Below are 22943 nucleotides of genomic sequence, written 5' to 3'. Positions count from 1 at the left end.
CTATATCAATCTTGTGAAGCGGTTGCTAAAACCAACCCACATGAAGCAGCAGACACATTGAACAAGCATTGGCATAGCCAATAGGTCTCACCTTTGAGCCCTTATAAGTGTTTAGCCATGCAACAGTTGCATAACTAAATACTTACAAGGTCCCAAAAGCGAGACCTATTGGCTATGCTAGCGCGAAAGTGATCGCGATCAAACATAAAAGCGGCCGTAAAAGTGAAGGTAATCGCGGTCAAGCACGGCACATGCGCCCGCTCACATGCACTGTAGCTCTTGGCCTGGTAGCACTTTTTGGAGCCCTCTCAAAAAGTCTCGCCAGTCCAGCGCATGCGCTGGGTCAGGCGAGACCTAAAAATGAGAGCTGATAGAATGATATTTAACTTGACAGTCAAGATTCACACCAAACAGCAAAATTTAAAAGAATGCAGACATTAGCAAAAAAGGAGCAGAAAAATGTAAGGAATGTCATACCCCTGTGCTTGTAAGATTTGGCGTCGATACGGATGTTAGATTGCCAGGAGCGCCATCCTAATGAGAAAACCAGAAGAGAAAACTGTGAGAACTTGGAAGAGTAAAAGTAACTTGTAGGCTTTCTGGAAAACGAATCTGCATATTTATTTTATAAACTGCTACACCAGAATACTTTGCCTACTTAAGAATTTACTTTACTGGAAATAAAGCTAATTGACACACTTTGAAATAGGCACATCGTATTACCGAAGCAAATTAGGAATAAAATAAGCACTGGCAAAGCCAATAGCATTGGCTGCCAGGTTTTGGGCCTTCACAAAGCACATTTTGTTTTCTCACAGTTTTTGTAAACCTTTTTTCTTAAGGTCCCAGGTCCCTGCCAATATATAAAATAAACAGTGGCTAAAAGCAAAATTATTTAGGGGCTCACAAAGCACACTTTGCCATTGTAGTCACTGGTAGTGAAAGGGACTACGTTGTGCGGACAGCACTTTGTGAAACAGCTGAATGCAGTCACTCACAGTGAAGCTAACCAAATGTCATATTGCTCCTTGCTGTAGTAGGCGAAAAAGGCATGTAACTGACACAACAACAGATCTATGGGTGAAGAGGGCAGCTGAAAGCCGCTGTAAACATAATATTAATATACATTTTCAGTAAGCCTACATTTGCGCTCTTTGTGAAGGAGAAGAACGCGCTAACTCACAGTGAAGTCAGCCAAAGGCTGACATGTCCTGAACCATTGCCTCGTGCTGTGTGCTGTAGTGGGCGGAAGAAATATGTTAATTACAAAAACAGACCGAGAGATGAAGAAGGCTGGCTTTGTAAGTAGCTAAAAGGCAGCGAACTTCAGACCTATGATTTTAAATGCATATAAAACTATTAAAATGCTTCGACATATTTTAGGAGGCCTTAAAATTACAGGATTGCTCAAAATAACCTCAATCTGCTCAATAGTACGACTTAGTTTTCCATAAGCATACCTCAACAGCACTGAACCGAATAAACGTCAGCCACAACTCAAATACAAATACTGTATCACAAATAAACATGAATAAGTAGCTTGCGGTACTCATCAGCAACAACAACTTCCTTTCAAGCGAACGGGGGAAGGGGTCTGGGAAAGTCAGAATTCTAAAGGCATGGTACACTCTGTGCCGAAGGTTCCCTGCTACACTTCTGAAGGCAGCCTGTTGCACATCTTTCATTTGTTGGGTTTGGCAAGAGGCGAACATACAACAAGGGCTGACACAGGCCAGAGCGTGGGTGGCTCTTTACTCCTGGCAGTCACCCCTTCATTATAACAGGGGGAGTGGTACAGAGTGCCCACACGTGGTGGACAGCCAACATGAGGAACATCCTTCAAATCACACCTACCATTCAACACAGTAATGAAGACGACTTTCTGAATTACTTAATTACGTACATGAACACCGTGCCCATCAACGGGCACACGCACATTATTACACAAGCACACATTGACCCACTTCCGCTCCCATCGCAAGAATCTGAGCAAGGGCAGGGACCACTACAAGACACCAGATTATTATTATTTTTTGGATGGCACACTGAACGCTCTGCCACCAGCATTGCAAGCGCCAACCACGGCCTCCCTCCTCCCACTACTTGCAGAGTTTAGCTGACAGTTTGTCCACTCAGCCAATGTCAGGAGAAGCCAAGGCACTAGGGCTAGACAATGCTTTCAATAAGGAGCTATAGAGGGCAATAATACGCCAGAACACCCTACACTCAACATCTATTCATACAACAAAGATCTGGTATATGCAAGCACTTTCTCAATTTCGTATATATAGGATTAAAGTGAGGAAAGATATTCTTATCTATATCCTCAGCCCAGACCTAAGCTAGCCAGCTTTGGTACAGACTTCCCCTTTCCAAGCCCTGGCTCGTGACGCTGCAGTTATTTAGCTCCAATTGTTTTGCTCTTGAATCTAAAAAGGTGTGCATCTGTGCAACCGGTCTCTTCCTGCCCGCTCTATGTCCGTGGTTTCTTTTTATTCTCCAAGTTTGTGGCGCTGCAGTTTTTTAAATTACATTGGCTTACGGAACTGTTACAGTATCTCCTCACCTTCTTGAAATGGAGACGAAGATATAATGAGGTCAAAGAACCAGCGTGACCTCTTAACTGGATTCAAAAGGGGAGCAAATTAATTTGAAAGGGTGAGCTTCCCTATGTGCCTCTGTCAAATTCTGCAGGCCTGAACATCCGAGAGCCAGTTATCAATGACCTGCCTCTAACCTCTGAAGTGTGTTTATTTTTCATGTGCGGATAGGAAGTCAGATCACTCCAATAATCTAAGAAAGCAAATGCAATGCTCATGATGGTCACCTGTGTATTACTTCATTAATACTGTGTTTACATAAGTAACACTGTTATGCCTTGTTTTGCTAAAGAAACAATGTAGTTTATGTAGTTTATTGAACATATGTGACTGTCTCTCTTTAATTTGTCTCTGAAAGGTTAGAAGGTCAGCTTAATAAACAGTTAGTCACATATCTGCTAGGCCTTCAAGTGTGAAATCCACAGCTATTTCTGGCCTATTAGCAAACAGCACTTCACAAGCTGAAACTTCGAAGCCAACAATTATAAAAGTAAAATGAAAAGAAGAAGAAGGCAGAGGCTTCTGGGCTTAAATCCAGGACTAGTTTGGTGGGGACACACATGACATGGCATAATGTGTTAGCACTGCAGTCACCCATCTGACCACCCCTAAAATGGCAATCCGATTTGGAGTGGGCTCATCACGCCTCAGAATTTCCAATGGAATGGCTGGCCACATGGCAATATCACCTATAAAAGGGTAATAGGGATGGACAAGGTTCAGTCATATGACCGTTTGCTCTCAAAAGGCTAGTACAGATTTAGTCATGACACTGTGCGATTAGTAGTACCCGACAACAAATAAACACAAATAAAACGATGGCCTGGAGTAGCATCAGTACCACAATAATCTTGCATTTTCAAGAGTGACAGCATAAGGATACTTAATCATGCCCAAAGTCCTCCACACTCCCCCCCCCCCCCGCTCCCCCAGGATATCTTATTGACTCCACTATCATTGCATGACAATGAAAACAAGCACACACAACCAGAACACTGGTACCCAGCTCACCAGTTCTCACTGTATCAACCTTGGAAAGGTGGAGAACATGTGCTGGGATTTGAACCAGGGACCATCGTGGGGTCGAACATAAATTTTCCTGCAGTGGATACACTAGTATCCCTTTTGTCCACTCAAAGATTGCTGAGGAAGCTGTTGGAATGAAAAACCGAGGGTGTTAGGGCCCCTTTGGTAAGTAGATGCGACACCTCTGCATCTATCAATAATAATATATATCTATCTATCTATCTATCGCGCTCTTTGGGGAAATGTTCAAAACACGAGCTGCACTCGAGAGCAAGTTGCTGTTCCCCATTAGCCTTTATTGGTACGGGCACATGAGAGCAAAGGTCAATCCGATGCTGATAGAAGCTCCACATGAGCCCCTCTGGACTCGTATGCCCTCAATCCGTACTAGCTCTCCACGGCGTGAACCCTCCATTTCTGGGAGCTCCGTGGCCCCCACACCAGGGTTGGTGCGAGCTCAGCTGCATTACGGCCAGTAGTATATCGCGCTCTGCGGGGAAATGTCCAAAACACGAGCTGCACTCGAGAGCAAGTTGCTAATCCCCATTAGCCTTTATTGGTACAGTATTGAGCTCGCACCACCCCTGGTGTGGAGACCACGGAGCTCCCAGAAATGGAGAGTTCACGCAGTGGAGAGCAAGTACAGATTGAGGGCATACGAGTCCAGAGGGGCTCATGTGGAGCTTCTATCAGCATCGGATTGAGGGTGCATCCATCTAGGATTTATAACGGACTTTGACTCCTGAAAGGCTACGTGCGAATAAGTATAAGCAGCCCATTTGCGCAAACAATATTGCCATATTATGAAATGCAAAGTACCACAATGCACCTTTCTGACTCTAAACGCCCATGAAGAAGGAAATAAACGAAATGTGTCGGCATAAGTCAGGTGCCTGTAATTGACCTCTGCTCTCATGTGCCCGTACCAATAAAGGCTAATGGGGAATAGCAACTTGCTCTCGAGTGCAGCTCGTGGTTTGGACATTTCCCCACAGAGCGTGATATATCTAGTCATACTTCGGACCTATTTTCCATAGGAAATTCACAACATTCTATTCCCCATAACTTTGGCGCCGGTCAACGAATCCTCGCGAAATTTTCAAAACTGTTGGGGCGCTCCGGTCCGCTCCTATCCTGAAAGTCTTGGGGTGATTCGTCAAGCGGGGGCTGAGAAAAAAGGGGTGTCCCAAAACGTGTTTATATATTATACATATATATACACACATATACATTCTCACACAAACACCGAGGGAAAAAAAATAAATTACTGCAGGGACGTAGTCACGTTAATGTTTATCCACACAAAAACCACAGAAATTCAACAGTTATACTTCTACTCATGTTAAGAAACTATAACTTCTGGCCTAAAGTTACTTAACGGCACAAGTTATAGTTTCTTCATATAAGTAGAACTGTTACTGCTGAGTTTCTATGGTTTTGTGTGGGTAAAACGTCAACCTAACTAGAACATCCCTGTAAACTTTGCTTTTTTTCCTTCTTCAGTGAATTGCTATTTTTTTAACCTTATGCAATATATAATTACCGTACGTTAATATAACCCCCACGGCCTTCGCCAGTACGCAGCAGGGGTATGGTGTATGAGGGCTTTTTTTACCCAATGGGCTTTAGATAAGCAAGTACCGCGGTTCCTCGAATCCTGCCCCCCGCCCCAAAAAAAAAGTGGGCAATTTTTTGCTCATGACGGATCCCTCGGGACCCCTACATGTGTCATGTGGGAACAGGATACATGTATCCTGACCCCTTATGTTTTTTTGACACTTTACCGGGCCAAGTGACAAGCAAATGGCAGCTGAAACTTTGGCCACCGAACCAGGGCTTTGCTTTTCCCCCGGATCCGCGGGTATTCGTGAATTGCCCAGCGGGTGGATCTGCGTCCCTAAATTTCTTTTTTTAATAACTCCCAAACTACTGAATGGATTTACACCAAATTATAAAAAGGTCGCTTTGTGCACAAAGATCTACTTTTTTACCAAATTTGGTGCAATGCTGTTCAGCGGTTCGAGCTGTAGCCATTTCAAACAACTGTAAAATCCACCTAGACAATGCATGGGCAAAAAGGTGTTTTGGGACTCCCCCTTTTATTTGGCCTCCGCGTGATGAATCACCCCGAACCTTTATAGACAGCAGCTGAACAACTTACCTACTAGTATGGAAAATTTCGTGAAGATTCATCAAACGGCACCAAATGTATTAGTAGAACAAAAAATGTGTGTGTGTGTATGTATAATTATATATATATATATATATATAGATAGAAGTAGAGGCCACTCGGGGGGAAACGTCGGGAGATCTTTAATTAAAACAGCACTTGCATAATGCATTTTGGCCTGTGAGGCCTTCTTCAGATGCAGCTGTGTTCAAGATATGGCTCCACCCTCACCTTTAGTCAACCAAAGTCTCTCCCATTGGCGGTAGTACGCTGCCTGATAGTCATGTGCTCACAACTTCGCTATAGTTCAACTACAGCTCCCAGAATGCTGTATAACTGGGTGAGTGTTGCCTGGGAGGGACCTTTGAAATAAAACCTCTGTGGGTAATGGCAATGAAACTAAAAGGTGCCAAGTAACAAATTAAAGGAGTTCTTGTGTGACGGTGTTCCGTAGATCGCCCTCGAGTCCCCTTCAACGCTCCAGCCTTGATGTGCATTGTGCTAGCCGGGCCGTGAGCCAGCAATTCAGTGAACCTGGCTCCCCATTAATAATGGGCTGCTATCCGCAGCAGCCGCTGGCATGCGTGCAATCCTAGGCGGGCCGGAGTCATGTCAATACCTTGACGACGAAAAAGCTGCAACAGCAGCGGGTGCCAGTGATACTCCGGTCTCTTTCAGGGAACGGTGCCTCTAATGCGCCTCTGGCCGGCGCAAAATTATCCACAACAATCCACTGCACAAGGAAGAAGTAGAGGCCACTCGGGGGAAACGTCGGGAGATCTTTAATTAAAACAGCACTTGCATAATGCATTTCGGCCTGTGAGGCCTTCCTCAGATGCAGCTGTGTTCAAGATATGGCTCCACCCTCACCTTTAGTCAACCAAAGTCTCTCCCATTGGCGGTAGTCCGCTGCCTGATAGTCATGTGCTCACAACTTCGCTATAGTTCAACTACAGCTCCCAGAATGCTGTAAAATCCACCTAGACAATGCATGGGCAAAAAGGTGTTTTGGGACTCCCCCTTTTATTTGGCCTCCGCGTGATGAATCACCCCGAACCTTTATAGACAGCAGCTGAACAACTTACCTACTAGTATGGAAAATTTCGTGAAGATTCATCAAACGGCACCAAATGTATTAGTAGAACAAAAAATGTGTGTGTGTATGTATAATATATAAATTCACTGAAAAAACCGTAGCTTTCACACACGTTATAGTTAGGAATTAGCATTTAAAAAACCTTGCAAATTCACTGAAAAAACCATAGGTTTCACACAAGTTATAGTTAGCGGACATTTTACTGATAAAAAACCATTGAAATTCCCCCGTTATAGTTAGTGCAGGCAACTATAACTCACGCGACCGCAATCCTCTGCTGATGCTAATACTGTATTTAGACACTTATTTACCCATGTCTTCTTCCATAAATTTTTAGCTATACATATATTACAATTTTTTTTTTCCATAAAGACACATATGTCATCAGCAGAGGATTGCGGTCGCGTGAGTTATAGTTGCCTGCACTAACTATAACGGGGGAATTTCAATGGTTTTTTATCAGTAAAATGTCCGCTAACTATAACTTGTGTGAAACCTATGGTTTTTTCAGTGAATTTGCAAGGTTTTTTAAACGCTAATTCGTAACTATAACGTGTGTGAAACCTATGGTTTTTTCAGTGAATTTGTCCGTTTTTTTAAATGCTAAGTTACTTTACGCCGTTCGTGGCGTGCGCGCCCACTTTACGCAGTTCATTCCGTGCGCGCACAGTGAGCACGCGGTGCACTTCGCGCACCGCGCGCCCACTTTACGCAGTTAGTGCCGTGCACGCACGGTGGGCACCGCGTGCCCACGTTACGCTATATGGGCCATGTACGCACGATGCGCTTCGCGCACCGTCCGCACACGGAGGCCGTATTAGGCACATCGTTGTTAATGGTTATCTACAGATTGTCTTTAAAACACTTATGCCGTGCACAAAAGGTGCACTTCGGGCACCTTTTGCACACGGGGTGATGAAAACGTGGATATTGTTTGTTTTTTTTACCGTACGGGCTGTAGCTGTGTCTAAAGGTCCTATGGAAAAATGCATGGGAAAAACGCGTTTTGGGACCCCCCTTTTTTCTCAGCCCCAGCTTGACGAATCCCCCCGAGACTTTCAGGGTAGGAGCGGAGCGTAGCGCCACACCTATTTTGAAATTTTCCCGAGGATTCGTCGACCGGCGCCAAAGTTATTCCAAATAGAATGTTGCGGATTTCCTATGGAAACGTGGTCCTAACTATAACTATCTACTGGCGACCGCCAGTAGATATATATATATATATATATATATATATATATATTTTCCCGCCAAATGCCACTTCATCCTACCAAACAACTTGCGGGTGGGTGCATCCTTTCATGGTAGTGACCATCAAGTAAAACACAAGAACACCAAATTGGAGCACTCAAGGTATTTGACAGTTCCTTGTAATGTGGCAGACGCGTTTCAGCAAAATAGCCTTTTTCAAGGCCAGTCATTTTTTTTTTTTGCATAGATATCAATTTAAACACTCATGTCCAGCTTCCCATTGGACAATTTACTTTCAGGTGACTAGAAAACGGACTATTTCCTCTTTTACTCTCTCCCAATACTGTCCGCCATCTCGGTATGTCACCATACTCCATTCTCTATTCTCTCAGTGAGGGTAGCTGCACAAGTCATGAGTGATGTAATATGTGAGGTCATAAGCCATGCATTGCAGGGGCACAAGTTATAGTTGGCTCAGCCAACTATAACTGATGAATTTCTCATTTTGTACGAGTGAAATATCAGCCCAACTATAAGGTCCCCTGTAACCTTTGGCTTTTTCAGTGAATTTCTAAGTTTTTAAAATTCTATTTCCTAACTATAACGTCCATGTAACCTTTGGTTTTTCACTGAATATCTAAGGTTTTTTAAATGCCAACTGTTACCTGTAACGTCCCTGTAACCTTTATTTATTTCAGTTTCAAAGGTCTTTTAAATTCTATTTCTTAATTGTAACGTCCATTTTTTTAAAAAAAAGTGAACCTCAATGATTTTCATACTTTCTTTTTATAATTGGATATTGTGTATTATATTTATATAATACACCACTCATTTTTAGGTCGAGCATTTGAAACCTCTTGAATATACTTTAGTATATACTGATATGTGTATGTACTTTGTGGGCTCTGTAGATCAGCCCTAGGACTGGTCTGCTTCCGCTTACAGACTTTTTTTTTTTCTGTTCACCTGCCTCTATTCAACTGTCTTGAGGTCTTGATAGAAAAAGTTCAGTAGAGGTCAGTAAAATTCCAGAATTGCTTTCGGCTTTTTGAACTGCCTCTATTTAACCATCTAGATAGAAAATGACCAGCAGCGGTCAGTAAAATACCAGAATCACTTTAGCATTCTCTAGATTCCAGTCCATAGAAATTGTCTTCCACAAGCAACCGTAGACAATAATATGTTTTTCAAATCTTGTTTTTTCAGTGATACGACCACCGAAGGCCCTGATTTTATATTAAAAACAGGGCTTTGGAATATACCATTTCCAGCTGAAAGGCAATATTCCTCTCCATGTGTTCCCATACCTGGCGTGTCACGCAGTTTGGTGCTTACTTTCCCTCCATGTTAAAAACCAGTAGATGTTTTAGTACCCAGGCTAATGTGCTGCATAGCTAAACACATGTAAGGTCCCAAGGGCGAGACCAATTGCATTGCAAATGCTGGTTTGATTTCTTATATGTTTATCAGAAAATACATTAATAACTGGTTTTATTTTGAACAATTGTGCAAGTCGGCAGAATATTGTCGCATTTACTGCGGAGATTCTGTCATCAGTAAGTGTATTTCACAAACTGAAAAATACACTTAAAGACATTTTTAAAATAAAGTTTAACTCTAAATATTTAGTCAAATATTGTTTTAACTTTTCTTTCTGTGAAAAATTTAGAAGAAAGCCACCTTTACCAAAAAAATAATTGTATTCGCGACTACCGACGTCACGGCGATGACATCAGTAGTCGCGAAGAGTGCTTGGTTTATACAAAGTGTAAAACATATATAGACAAATTCTACAGTATATTTAACAGTAGAGCTTTGTTAATGTACTCTTCAAACTCATTTTTGTAGTGAGTTTACAGAATAATCGCATTCAAACAGTATTTTCGGTTTCCGCGAAGACAGCGGGAGTCTCAATGACGTAGGTAATCGCCATCCCTGCGGACATGTCGCGAAAACGGAACACAAAAGCAGACATTCAATGGCCACCAACACATCCAAAAATAATATGTAAACAAGCATTGGCATAGCCAATAGGTCTCGCTTTTGGGACCTTATAAGTATTTAGTTATGCAGCACAATATCCTTGGTGCAACATCAACTGTTGCATGGCTAAACACTTATAAGGTCCCAAAGGCGAGATCTATTGGCTATGCCAATGCTTGTTGGCAGGTCTGGTACCAGAGAGTTGGTCCAGAGAACAAGTAAAACGCAGTTGCTGATCTGCACCCTGCTTAAGGAGAAGGAGGTCAAGCAGGAGTCAAACAGGAGGAGAAAAGTACCCTTTATCAGACCGCTGGCATTTTATAGGATGAAAGTAGTGAGATTATCAGCATTTGAAGGGGTTTTCGAAAACGGCGTTGAAAACTGGGTCTGAAAATGGTATTTGGTATTATTTTTTCATTTTAGTATTATGTTTGATGTTGGATTTGTTGGTGAAAAAGGAGTTACAGTGTTTACTTTGCATACAGAAAATGGTGCAGTTCAGTTGTGCAACTATGTGTATACCGGACCTTGATTGTAGAGAAATATAATTGGCAAGACTTTCAGAACATGAAGCCATCTTGGATTGATTGATTTCTTTGTCTATTTGGTCTGTTGAAAAAAATACTTTTCACTTTGAAAATGGCATTGTGTTATTTTGTATTGGCCTATTAAATCCTCTGTGGGTAGTTTGATTTGTTTTCATTGAGAGTACGGACAGTCCTAGATGAAAGATCTGTGTGTTAATAATTTGGATTTCCTTCCTGCAGTTTCTGAAAGATTCGTGAGACGTGAACATTTGAAAAATGTCCCAAATGCGGTGGGTACACAAGATGTGAACACCTACACTTACGGCAGTCTGCCACATGGTGGAGCGGTTTGCCTTATTTGGAGATAAGAACAATCTATCTATAGTTTTACGAATTAAGCACGAAGGTAAGCATTTTAAGATATTATTTATTAAGAAAAATAAGGTGTAAGAAATTTTAAGGGTTCGGGGATGGGTAAAGGTACAGGGCAGTACAGTTTAAGAGTGTTTTAGGGTTCAGGGATAGAGAAGGAGCAAGTAAGGTGCGGTTTGAAGTTCATGGAAAGGTAAGGGTACGGAGTAGTAGGGGGTCTTGGAATAGGTACTGGCGCAGGGTTGTAAGGCATATTTAGGGTTTCAGGGATCGGTAAAGATATAGAGTAGGAAAGGACTTTAGGGTTTAGTAATGGGCAAGGACACAGGGTAGTAGGGGTTTTATGGATCAGGCCGGGGTAAATAGAGTATAAAGAGTGTGAGCGTGTGTGTAAGTAAAATGGGGATTTGAGCCGAACCAGAAATCTCAGCCTTTACAACAACAAATGCGTAGTAAAGGTACAACGATGTAAACCAACACGTAGTAAGAAAAGGTCAATGCGCTGTAAAGTCTGTTATTCATTTTATAGCAGCACAGAAGGAAGAGTTTTCTCAAGTGCACTCTACCAGCGCATGGGAGTGGGGGGTAAGGAAAGTAAGATCAAAAGAGAGCAGTTGAGCGCTCAGCCAGTAGAAACATGCCCACATCCTAGCATGGAGTGCACTCGTGCAGTAGCGTGCTCTCTTTCAGCACAGGGGGATAGCTTGCCCGAGTGCATTCCCCCTACTTCAGATCGGGGAGATCAGAGCATGGAGTTTCAGGAGGGAACTAGTTTAAGAACCAGGCGGGGGAGCGGACCCTTTGAAGAATGATGCCGAGGGCGCCAGTGGGCTGAAGCGCTTAAAGCGAAAGCAAATTTGTGACGCGGCAGAGCGTGGCGCGCGCGCGCGCTGGGCGGGGGAGCGCATGCCAGGCGGGGGAGCGGACCCTTTGAAGAATGATGCCGAGGGCGCCAGTGGGCTGAAGCATTTCCCCAAACGGATTGCATGGCGGCACCATGCACGTGATTGTGCGCGTGCTCGCCATGCAATCCACTTTTGGGAGCACTTTGAAATGCCCCTTACTAGAGTCTCGCATAGCGATTGCGTAAACGCAATAGCTAGGCGAGACCTAAAAAGTCCATTCTCAACATCGCCCTATGCACATTACTATATACATACTTCTTTCAAAGCATGTTTATACTAATATTTTGTACTAAGTTTCCTTAAAAAAACAACTGTCAGACCAATTTTCAGTTTTCGCGTTTATTCGGGACGTCGCAATGACGTCGTTAACTGCGACGATGGCACCTTCTCCATAAAGTGAAAACACATATATGCACACACATTACAGTATTTTACACACTAGAGGTTTATTACTGTACACGTCATACATACTTTTCTAGTATATTTCTAGAACCACCATCTCTAAAACCTGTTTTTCGTGGTGAGATCGGAGATCGTGAGGACCAGGTCATCGCTTTTCCCACAGGTACGTTGTGAATGCAGAAGACAAAAGCAGGAATTCAATAGCCGCCACCATCACATCAAAAATGATAACTATATAATTAATTCTAACCATCACAGTGGATAACTCACTATATAAATAACAACTTAATTTTGGACTAAAAAGTTCTGTTACCAACACCTCCATTTCTCAACAATGGGCTCAGAGTATCTCCACCCTGACCCCTTATGTGGGCTTTCAAACAGATTTTTAGCCCAAAAAACTGTTCCAGATAGATTAAACGCCAGACGCAACTTTCTATTCGGGTTGCGTCCAGCCAATCAGAGCATTCCCGTTGGCGCATTCATGCATTTAAGATTCATAGCGAAACTACTGCGAAATATCCATGGCCAGAGACATCACTGTAATTTTAAACTTACATTTCTCAAAAAACTACTGAACTGATTTACACCAAATAAGCAAAAGGCACTTTCTTGAACCGACATCTACCTCCCTGCCAAATTTGATGCAAGTCTGTTCAGTGGTTTGGGCTGTAGAGGTGGCTATCTATGGGAATTAACATTACAAACTTTGCACTCCAAATTCTCGGTCCCCACTGCACGGATCAACCCCAAACTTCCCAATCAATAGTACCCACGTGACACTTTTGTGGCAAAGTCTCATGCAGAGTGGTCAAAGTCAAAAAATGCTTCACCTAAGGAAACTAGGTCTTAACTATAACTACCTACTGGCGACTGCCGGGAAGGGGAGGGGAGAGAGGGGGTGAGTGTGTGAATATATATATATATATATATATATATATATCCCACGTTGTTGGCTCGTTTCGTCAGAGAGAATGGCGCTCTCCCCAGTGCGTTATCCTACGGTCGAGCCCAGACCGTTGCAATATGTCCAAAAATCTCTTTAAACAAAGAGAAAGTAGGGTCGCACTCCGCAAAATATGAGAGATGTTTTTATTTTAGCCCAATTAAAGTGTGCAATAAATCCATAAACAAAGCGACGCGTTTCGGTCTTGCCACAAGACCTTGCTCACGATACTGTGGCCTGGTTTGCGTGTACAATTAATAACAGTTTTTTGAAAAAAACACAAGCATTTCCTGTCATGTGACTTTCGTATGCATTGTGGGACTTGTAGTTCCCATCACCAATTTAACATAAACTTTCAACATTTGTCAACATGTTATAATCATCTATGATATTCAAATGAAATTTTCATTCCGCACCAAATATATGCAATCATATTCCGCAAACCCATGGTGCCACGATCAATATTTACAGTGAATAAAAAATTATAAATTCATATTTGAAGTACCCAATGGCTTGTAATTATAGAGTGATGAAGGCATGATTTTTTGCCTAATTGTTATACCATCGTTATTCATCAATAATACCCCTCCAGTGGGGTGTGACATTCAAGTATTGAGATCATACCTCTGTCTATTGATCTATTAACATATGGGCACCTCAATTATTTAGCCGGGTTAGCAAACAGGTAAACTAGGATGTGGTAGAAGTTAATCAATTTAGTAAACAATGCATGTAACATTGCATGTTCCAAAAATTGTAAGCTATAGAAAAAAAAACCCCCACACAAGTTTCCAAAGCATTCCACATTTTTCTTATCACCAAAAATCAATTTCATACAGTTCAGAGGTGGCTGTATAATTCCTCACTTTGGTTCAGCCCATAAGGATTCAGTGTCCTGAGCTTAATAATGAAACGAGATTCCTTTTGTCGTAATGTTTTTTCTCTGTTTCCCCCTCTGATGGTCAGTGGTATGGTTTCAATTCTGTAAAATTTTAGGAGTTTCCAATTGTTAGTGTGTGATTGGTTCATGTGTTTTGCCACTGCGTTGGATGCGTCCTTGTTTGTCACTGCTCGTGTGTGTTCCAAAATTCGTTTTTTTAGTTCACAAGTGGTGCTGCCTACGTATTTCATTTTACATGGGCACTCGATAATGTAAATTGTAAATTCACTTTTGCATGATATTAGCTGTTTTATTTGCCATTTGGAACCGTTCGCTAGGCATACTTCTTTGGTGGGTCTAGCAATTTCACACACTTTGCATTTTTGACATTTTATGAAACCTGTTGTTTTTAGCCAATGAGTATCCTTTTTAGATTGATAATGACTGTTAACCAATCGATCTTTGAGGTTACGAGCTCTGCGATATGTGATCATGGGGTGATTGCCCACAAGTTCTTTCACTGTTTCATCCACTTGCAAGATTTTCCAATTTTTCCTTAATATGCTGCTGATTTGTTGGGCATCATTCGTGAAGTCTGAAATCATTCTAATGGGTTCCTTGCCCAATGTGGTCTCTTGCTTGGGTTTCAAACAGTCTGCACGTGGTTTCCCATCTGCTCGTTTCCAACATCTTTTGATCAATGTTTTGTCATACTTTCTCAGTTCAAATCTCTTTGCTGTCAAACGACTCTGATTTTTCCATTCTTCGTCTTCAGTACATATTCTACGCAATCTCAAGAATTCCCCGTAGGGTATACTGGCAATCAGTGATGGTTGATGGAAGCTGGTTGCTTCTAACGTTGCGTTTGTTGCTGTAGTTTTGCGGTGTACAGTAGTTTGAATTTGGCCATTTTTTATATAGATGTCAGTATCTAAAAAAGTTACTCTCTCCTTGTTGATTTCAAAGGTAAATTTCAGTTTGGCCGTACTTGAATTCAGGATTTGAAAATATTCCGCAAATTCTGCTTTGCTTCCATCCCAAATGATCAATAAATCGTCTATAAAACGATTCCACATGACGATTTTGTTAACATGTTTATCATTTTGTGGGTGCCAGGCTACTTCTTTCTCCCACCAGCCCATTACTAGGCAGGCATAGCTCGGGCTGAAGGAAAAACCCATCGCCGTACCCATGTTCTGGCGATAGATTTCCTCCCCAAAAACAAAAATGTTTTGCGTCAAGCATATTGAAATCATTTCCAATAACATGATGTTATGATCATTGTAATGAATGTTTCTCTCTTTCAAAAAAAATTCACATGCTTTTAAGCCCATTTCATTTTCAATGTTCGTGTAAAGGGCTGTGACATCCATAGTAATAAGATGGTAGCTGTCTTGCCAGTGGGTGTTTTGTAGGTTGATTAGAAGATTTGTTGTATCCTTGATGTAAGAGTTTAGATTGCAGACAAATGGAGCTAAGAAAAAATCAATATAATTGGCTAAAGGCTCCAACAAGGTTCCCTTTGTTGACAAAATTGGCCTCCCAGGTGGTTTTTTGGAGTCCTTGTGTAGTTTTGGAAGCAAATAAATTGTAGCTATTATGGGAAATTGAACAGTTAGATATTTAACTTCGGCTTCATCCAGTAGTTTTTTCCGGGCCCAAGATGAAATCTTTTGATCCAAATTCCTTTTGATTTCAGCTGTTGGATTGCGCTTGAGTTTCTCATAATATTCAGTGTCTTTTAATTGGCGATGTGCTTCCATTGCATAAGCATTGCGATCCCAGATCACTATGTTGCCGCCTTTGTCAGCGATTTTTATTTCAATTTGGTTGTCTTGTGCTAAACATTTAAGTGCTTCCCTTTCGGATTTTTATAAATTATCTCTGTATTTTGAGGTCTTCATTTTGTGAAAATCCTGTACAACTGCTTCCTGAAACAGGTCCACTTTGTTTCCAGGAGCCAATTGGGGATAGTATTTGGATTTTGGTTTCTTCTTACTTAAACCTGCTCCTAACTGGGTACAAGCTTCCTGTAATGAGATGGTCTCATCCTCATTTTCCACATTGAGGTTCAATAAGGTGACGTAGCTTTCGGAGTCTTTTGCTGCTAGGGTAGACACTGTTCTTTCCATTTCTGCCTCTTTAGTATTCCATGTGTTAAGATTTTCATGAAAGATTTTTGCCAATTTGATTTTTCTGATATATTTATAAAAATCGATCCTTAATTGTGAGATGTCAGTTGATTGTGTGGGGCAAAATTTATGCCCAGTTTTAGAAGGGAGATCTCTGCGTCCGTCATTTGTCTTTGAGATAGATTCACTACTTGCAATTCATCAGCAGGGATTGTTGTGTTTAATAATTCTTTCTCTGTCTCATGCTCCTTGTTTGGGCCCCTATCTTTTCTGTTGTTTCGCTTGCTTCTCTTGCTTCTTCTCTTTGGTTTCTGGGTTTCCAAATTCGGCCTCTTCCTCTGCCTCTGTAACTTTGCTGGGTTGTCCGATTTTGCTCCCATTGCCTCTGTTGAAGTACGAGGCACATATCCCCTAAAAAAGACAATTTTGACGGATCCACTGGTGTTTCTAATTCCACATCGCTTGCCTCAGTTGATGTTAATGAGGACAAACTGCTTGTGGCGCCCATCCCATCTGAAGATCTATTTAGTTGTTTGAAAAAATCAAATTTTCTGGCAAAAGTAAATATGTGTCCATCTGAATAATCATTTTTATCGCGGATAAATTTAGTCTGTTTCTGTTTCCTAATCGTTTCTTCGTGTCTTTCAATTTGGCTTTCCAGTTCCACTTTGAACTGCACCAACTCGGGCGTAAGCTTCAAAGTCTGTAATTCCTTTTCCATATCACATAATTGTTCCTTGATTTTTATCAAACTGATTTCAAGGTGTTTGATCAGAATGTTCATTAAACCAAGTGATGCATTTAGGATAAATTCGTCCCATTCATTTAATAATTCATTTGTTGAGTCTTGATTGCTGGGCATTAATAGAATCCTTAAGCCTCGTGGCACCCTTCGAACTTCCATGTATTTTTTTAAAGAAATTAGTTCCCAAGACTTATTGATTTCCTTCCTGCTAAGTTTTTCCCATGCTCGTAACTTGCTTTTATTGTCAGTTTTACTCGTTGTTTTGGTTTGAGTTTCAGTTGATGTATCAATGTCAGCTTCAAACATTGTATCCATTAGTTCATTCCTCTTTGCTTCCCGTTGTTCCATAATCACTGGATTTATTTGCTTTTAATCCGTCTTTATAGTGAGCCGCTGGGCTATTTGACTGTTGCCAATCAGTGTGCTGTTTGTTTAATTCCTCTCCACCAATGACTTCCATCCACGGCTGTGTTGCCGTTTTCTGATGTTTTTGGTATGCGAAAGAGTGTACTGGTAAGAAATGTATCCTTGCTTTATCCGCTCGTTTCAATTGAAACCCACAGTGCGGTGCTTTTTACAGGATGTCTCTCCCAGAACTCTACCACATCCTAGTTTACCTGTTTGCTAACCCGGCTAAATAATTGAGGTGCCCATATGTTAATAGATCAATAGACAGAGGTATGATCTCAATACTTGAATGTCACACCCCACTGGAGGGGTATTATTGATGAATAACGATGGTATAACAATTAGGCAAAAAATCATGCCTTCATCACTCTATAATTACAAGCCATTGGGTACTTCAAATATGAATTTATAATTTTTTATTCACTGTAAATATTGATCGTGGCACCATGGGTTTGCGGAATATGATTGCATATATTTGGTGCGGAATGAAAATTTCATTTGAATATCATAGATGATTATAACATGTTGACAAATGTTGAAAGTTTATGTTAAATTGGTGATGGGAACTACAAGTCCCACAATGCATACGAAAGTCACATGACAGGAAATGCTTGTGTTTTTTTCAAAAAACTGTTATTAATTGTACACGCAAACCAGGCCACAGTATCGTGAGCAAGGTCTTGTGGCAAGACCGAAACGCGTCGCTTTGTTTATGGATTTATTGCACACTTTAATTGGGCTAAAATAAAAACATCCCTCATATTTTGCGGAGTGCGACCCTACTTTCTCTTTGTTTAAAGAGATTTTTGGACATATATATATATATATACACATATATATATACTCCATACGCTAAAGAACCCACAATTGGAGGCCCACTCTCAGCGTGCACAGTACTTTATTTTGCCAGGCCACATGGTCAGCTCCTCGTGCACAGGACACACAGTTAGCCTTTCATCCCCTATGCGTTTCAAGCATCACGGTGCTCTTGTTCACAGGAAGGCATATGCGGAACAGCAGTACGGCAAGTGAGTTTGTTTAAAATATGATCCCGCCCAAAGGGCGTTGTGGCATGATGGTACTTGCAGTTTCTTGTAGATAAATCACGTTAATAATCCTATAGTAGGTTTGTCACTGCCAAAGTTCATTTACCAGAATTTATAACCCCACTGGGTTGTCTATGTGTACACCAGATCGCTGCCATGCCGTATTCACCCTCAGCAAAACTGCACGCTGTTCCTTCTGTGTTGATATTGTATCAGCACAAGACCCGCTCATCCGCGGTGGGGGCTCTCCGCGACCTGGGATGGCCGCATATATTCCATACGACAAAGAACCCACAATTGGAGGCCCACTCTCAGCGTGCACAGTACTTTATTTTGCCAGGCGACATGGTCAGCTCCTCGTGCACAGGACACACGGTTAGCCTTTCATCCCCTACGCGTTCCGAGCATCACGGTGCTCTTGTTCACAGGAAGGCATATGCAGAACAGATATATATATATATATATATATATATATATATATGCACACACACAAAGTGATTCTGATCTCCGGTGCACTCTCACAGCGGGTGCTCTGCGTAAGGGCCGGATCCTGGCCCCAAAATTCCACTTCACAAAACCATTGACGCGGCACTCCGGAAGAGATTTTCAAAAATGCATTTATTTTGCACGGCTCAACCAACGCGTTTCGGCCCTCTCACGGCCTTGCTCAGAGGGGCGAAACGCGTTGGTTGAGCCGTGCAAAATAAACGCATTTTTGAAAATTTCTTCCTGAGTGCCGCATCAATGGTTTTGTGATATATATATTACATATACATACATTATCTACTGGCGGTCGCCAGTAGATAGTTATAGTTAGGATCGTGTTTCCATAGGAAATCCGCAACATTCTATTTGGAATAACTTTGGCGCCGATTGACGAATCCTCGCGAAATTTTCAAAATAGGTGGGGCGCTCCGCTCCTTTCCTGAAAGTCTCGGGGGGATTCGTCAAGCGGGGGCTGAGAAAAAGGTGGGGTCCCAAAACGCGTTTTCCCCATGCATTTTTCCATAGGACCTTTAGTCCAAGCTACAGCCCGAACGGCTGAACAGAATTACTTGAAATTTGGCAGAGAGGTAGTCCTCAGGTCAGGGATGTGCCTTTTGCAGGTCTGGTGTAAATCTGTTCAGTATTTCCTGAGAAAATAGCATTTAAAAGCATATATATATCTATAAGCGCGCACCGTGCGCGTACGGTAAAACTTACCGTACGCGCACACTGACGTGCGCGAGCGCGATTCTGATTGGTTGTTAGATCTTCGTAAACATTCGAATTGGTTGAAACCAGGAATTATCAGCCGTTATTTTGTCTCTCGCAGTCTGAGGGGGTGAAAAACAAAGGTGGAGAACGTGAAAAGGGGGCAGGGTGGACAGTTCCTGACCCCCTAGCCTTTGTCAGGGGGTCCCAGAAGGACCCCCAAGGGCCAAAATTTCCGTAGCGTGCGCGTATGGTAGAAACGGAAAAATTCCGCAAACTGCGTAACGTGGGCGCGGTGCGCGAAGCGCACCATGCGCGTACGGTACGCGCACGGTGAAAAACCTTAACATAATAATAATAAAAAATAAAAAAATACATAACTTAGCATTTAAAAAACCGTAGAAATTCACTAAAAAAACCATAGGTTTCACATACGTTATAGTTAAGAATTAGCATTTAAAAAACCTTGCAAATTCACTTAAAAAACCATAGGTTTCACACATGTTATAGTTAGCTGGACATTTCACTCGTGAAAAACCATTGAAATTCCCCCGTTATATAGTTAGTGCAGGCAACTATAACTCACGCAACCGCAATCCTCTGCTGACGACGTCAGATATTACATCACTGATGACATATGTGTCTTTCTGAGAAAAAAATATTTCTAATATATGTATAGCTAAAAATTAATGGAAGAAGACATGGGTAAATAAGTGTCTAAATACAGTGATGTAATATCTGACGTCATCAGCAGAGGATTGCGGTCGCGTGAGTTATAGTTGCCTGCACTAACTATAACGGGGGAATTTCAATGGTTTTTCACAAGTGAAATGTCCAGCTAACTATAACATGTGTGAAACCTATGGTTTTTTAAGTGAATATATATATATATATATATATATATATATATATATATATATATATATATATATACACACACACACATTCACTGACATCATAGTTATAGTTACCTCATCTAACTATAACTTATGCTCCCGCAATGCACTGCTTATGACCTCACATATTAAATCACTCATTACATGGTTAGTGACATCACTAATGACATCAAGTGAGTGTGTTTACTAAGTTTATGAGTGTTAAACATATATACTAACCTACGACAAAAGTTAGATTAGTATACTAGTTGTACCACTGAGTGATACTATTTCTAACATATGTGATCTCAGTGGCTGTGTGACTGACTGTAGCAGTGTGTGAGCGTGTGCATGAGTGGCCGTATGGGTGTGTGAGCGTGTACATGAGCGGCTGTATGGGTGTGTGAGCGTGTACATGAGTGGCTGTATGAGTGTGTGCATGAGTGGCTGTATGGGTGTGTGAGCGTGTGCATGAGTTACTGAATGGGTATGTGCATGAGTGGCTCTATGGTTGTGGGAGCATGTGCATGAGTGGCTGTATGGGTGAGTGATTGGGTTTCTGACTAACTCAATCAGTGGTGTGTTAGTGGCTGTATGGCTTTCTGGATGTGTGAGTGGCTGTATGGTTGTATAAGTGGCAGTGTGCGGGGCTGTATGGGTGCGTGAGTGGCTACCTGGGACTGGCATTGTACAGCCCCCACCCAAGCTTGCTGCTCCTGCCTCCCTCGTCTTTGCCTTCCATTGTCCACGTCCATAGCCCTGCTCCCTCATTACATCCATGTGTGGCAGTTTTTCTGCCCTAAACAATTCACCTCCTCCCTACCCTCTGTTGCCCGAGTTCATGCACCAGCCCCCTCTCTCCTGCCCTGCATGGTCCGATGTATTACCACCGCCCTTTATTTAGCTTGATGTCCCTGCCCACTGCCCAATTCTATGCCCCATCATTGCCCTCCTGCTTAGCTTGCTGCCCCTACTCGCTATCCCCCTGCTCTCCGATGTCTGTGTCCATGCCCCTGCTCCCTCCTTTCTGCCCACCATATTTCATGGACCTGCCACCCTCCTATCTACTCTAAGTGTTCTGTTGAGCTGCCACTGCCCCTCCAACCTGCCGGACATTGTCAGATGGCTGCCACCTGTCCCTGCCGCCTCCACCCTGCCTGTCCAAGTTCCATGGCACTAGCCACCCCTCCCTGCCTGTCCTTCCTGGTCCATTTTGCTGCCACTCCCTTCTGTTATGCTGAAATTGCACCACCTGTCTGCCCTGCATGGTCTGTTGTGAAGCCCCTTCCCCTGCCGTCTTTAGTCTGTGAGACATAACCAGCCCATTGAAAAGATACTAGATACGGCTTTGGATGCTAAGGCTTTGGGATCACTCATATCCATAGACATAGTATCCGGCTGGGCCTAATGGGCTATTATTTTCTTAGGCAATACCAACTGCGCCATCTCCATTGAAGGGCACAAGTCCTTCCTGATCAAGATATCAAGATAGACCCCAAGTTGGGGGGAGGGGGGGAAAGTGACATGCAGACCTCAAAGGCAGGCCGAATTGCACAAAGTAGTGTCTCTTAGGTGACCCTTTTATAAAGGAGTTAGGCATGTTTGTGTCTACCTTTAACTCATTGAACAAGTTCCAGGCACGCATTAGGAGGATCTTTACCCCTAGGCAGGGGGAGCTCGATCGGATGTTTCCCGTACCAAGCCCCCTTCAGAGGTCAAGGCTCAAAGCGGTGGCAATGGCAGAACCACACCAGGCAACCCTGGCTGCACAGGCCCACTTCCCAAAGTTTGTCCCATCAACACTGTTTTGAGCAAGGGAGCCACTGCGGTGTCCTGCAAAGTAGAGTAAATGCTGTGAGGGCCTGTACTCAACCCAGACTGCCAGAGACAACCAGCAGCTGTACAGTAGTACCTAAGTGTTAAAGCATCACTTACGACAACCCTGTATGTGGTATTCACTGGATTGTGCAGCATTTTGTTCTGCTGCAAGATTAAAGTGCTTTCTTTTTCCAAAAAAGATAAAACACACGGTTGCATGCTACATTACTGTATCTGTTGGAAGACTTGAGTTCTCAGCTCTTGCCCCCAACCTCACTATCGCTCTGACACTCATGTGCAGAAATAGTTGCATTTGGCCCAGTTTGTGGAGCCATAGTAAGATATACCCCAGGACACCAGTGGTAAACTAACCAGAGTTAAGGACCAGCAATCTGCCTGCCTCGTAGCCCTCAAAAGTTGTCTGACAATCTTCACCACCATTGTATTGGTGGGTCGGTACACTGAAGCATTTTCAAAAACAACGGAGAAAGGTGAGCCAAGCCGAAGAATCACCCTAACTTGCTTTCAAGTACGCTTTTGATAAGGGAATAATTATGTCCGATACAATAATTTGTAGGGAAAAAAATGAACATATGACTGTCTGTACTGAAAAAAGTGAGTCAGTAG

General features: G+C 42.4%; 1 protein-coding gene across 3 annotated transcripts in view; it reads right to left on the bottom strand.

Moving 5' to 3' along the window:
* TBC1D12 (TBC1 domain family member 12) overlaps positions 1 to 22943 on the bottom strand; it is a 244564-nt gene that overhangs the window by 185304 nt on the left and 36317 nt on the right. For 2 of the 3 annotated variants that reach the window (XM_085605869.1, XM_085605888.1), the window contains exon 2: positions 478 to 534. The exons of the other annotated variant lie outside the window; for it this stretch is intronic. In XM_085605869.1, the coding sequence (XP_085461995.1) occupies positions 478 to 534 (57 nt within the window). The remainder of the gene's footprint in view (positions 1 to 477; positions 535 to 22943) is intronic. 3 annotated transcript variants of the gene reach the window in all.

This window comes from Triturus cristatus, chromosome 1_2 (genome assembly GCF_964204655.1).
Source record: "Triturus cristatus chromosome 1_2, aTriCri1.1, whole genome shotgun sequence".
NCBI lineage: Eukaryota > Metazoa > Chordata > Amphibia > Caudata > Salamandridae > Triturus > Triturus cristatus.
This window is presented reverse-complemented; position numbering and strand designations above follow the sequence as displayed.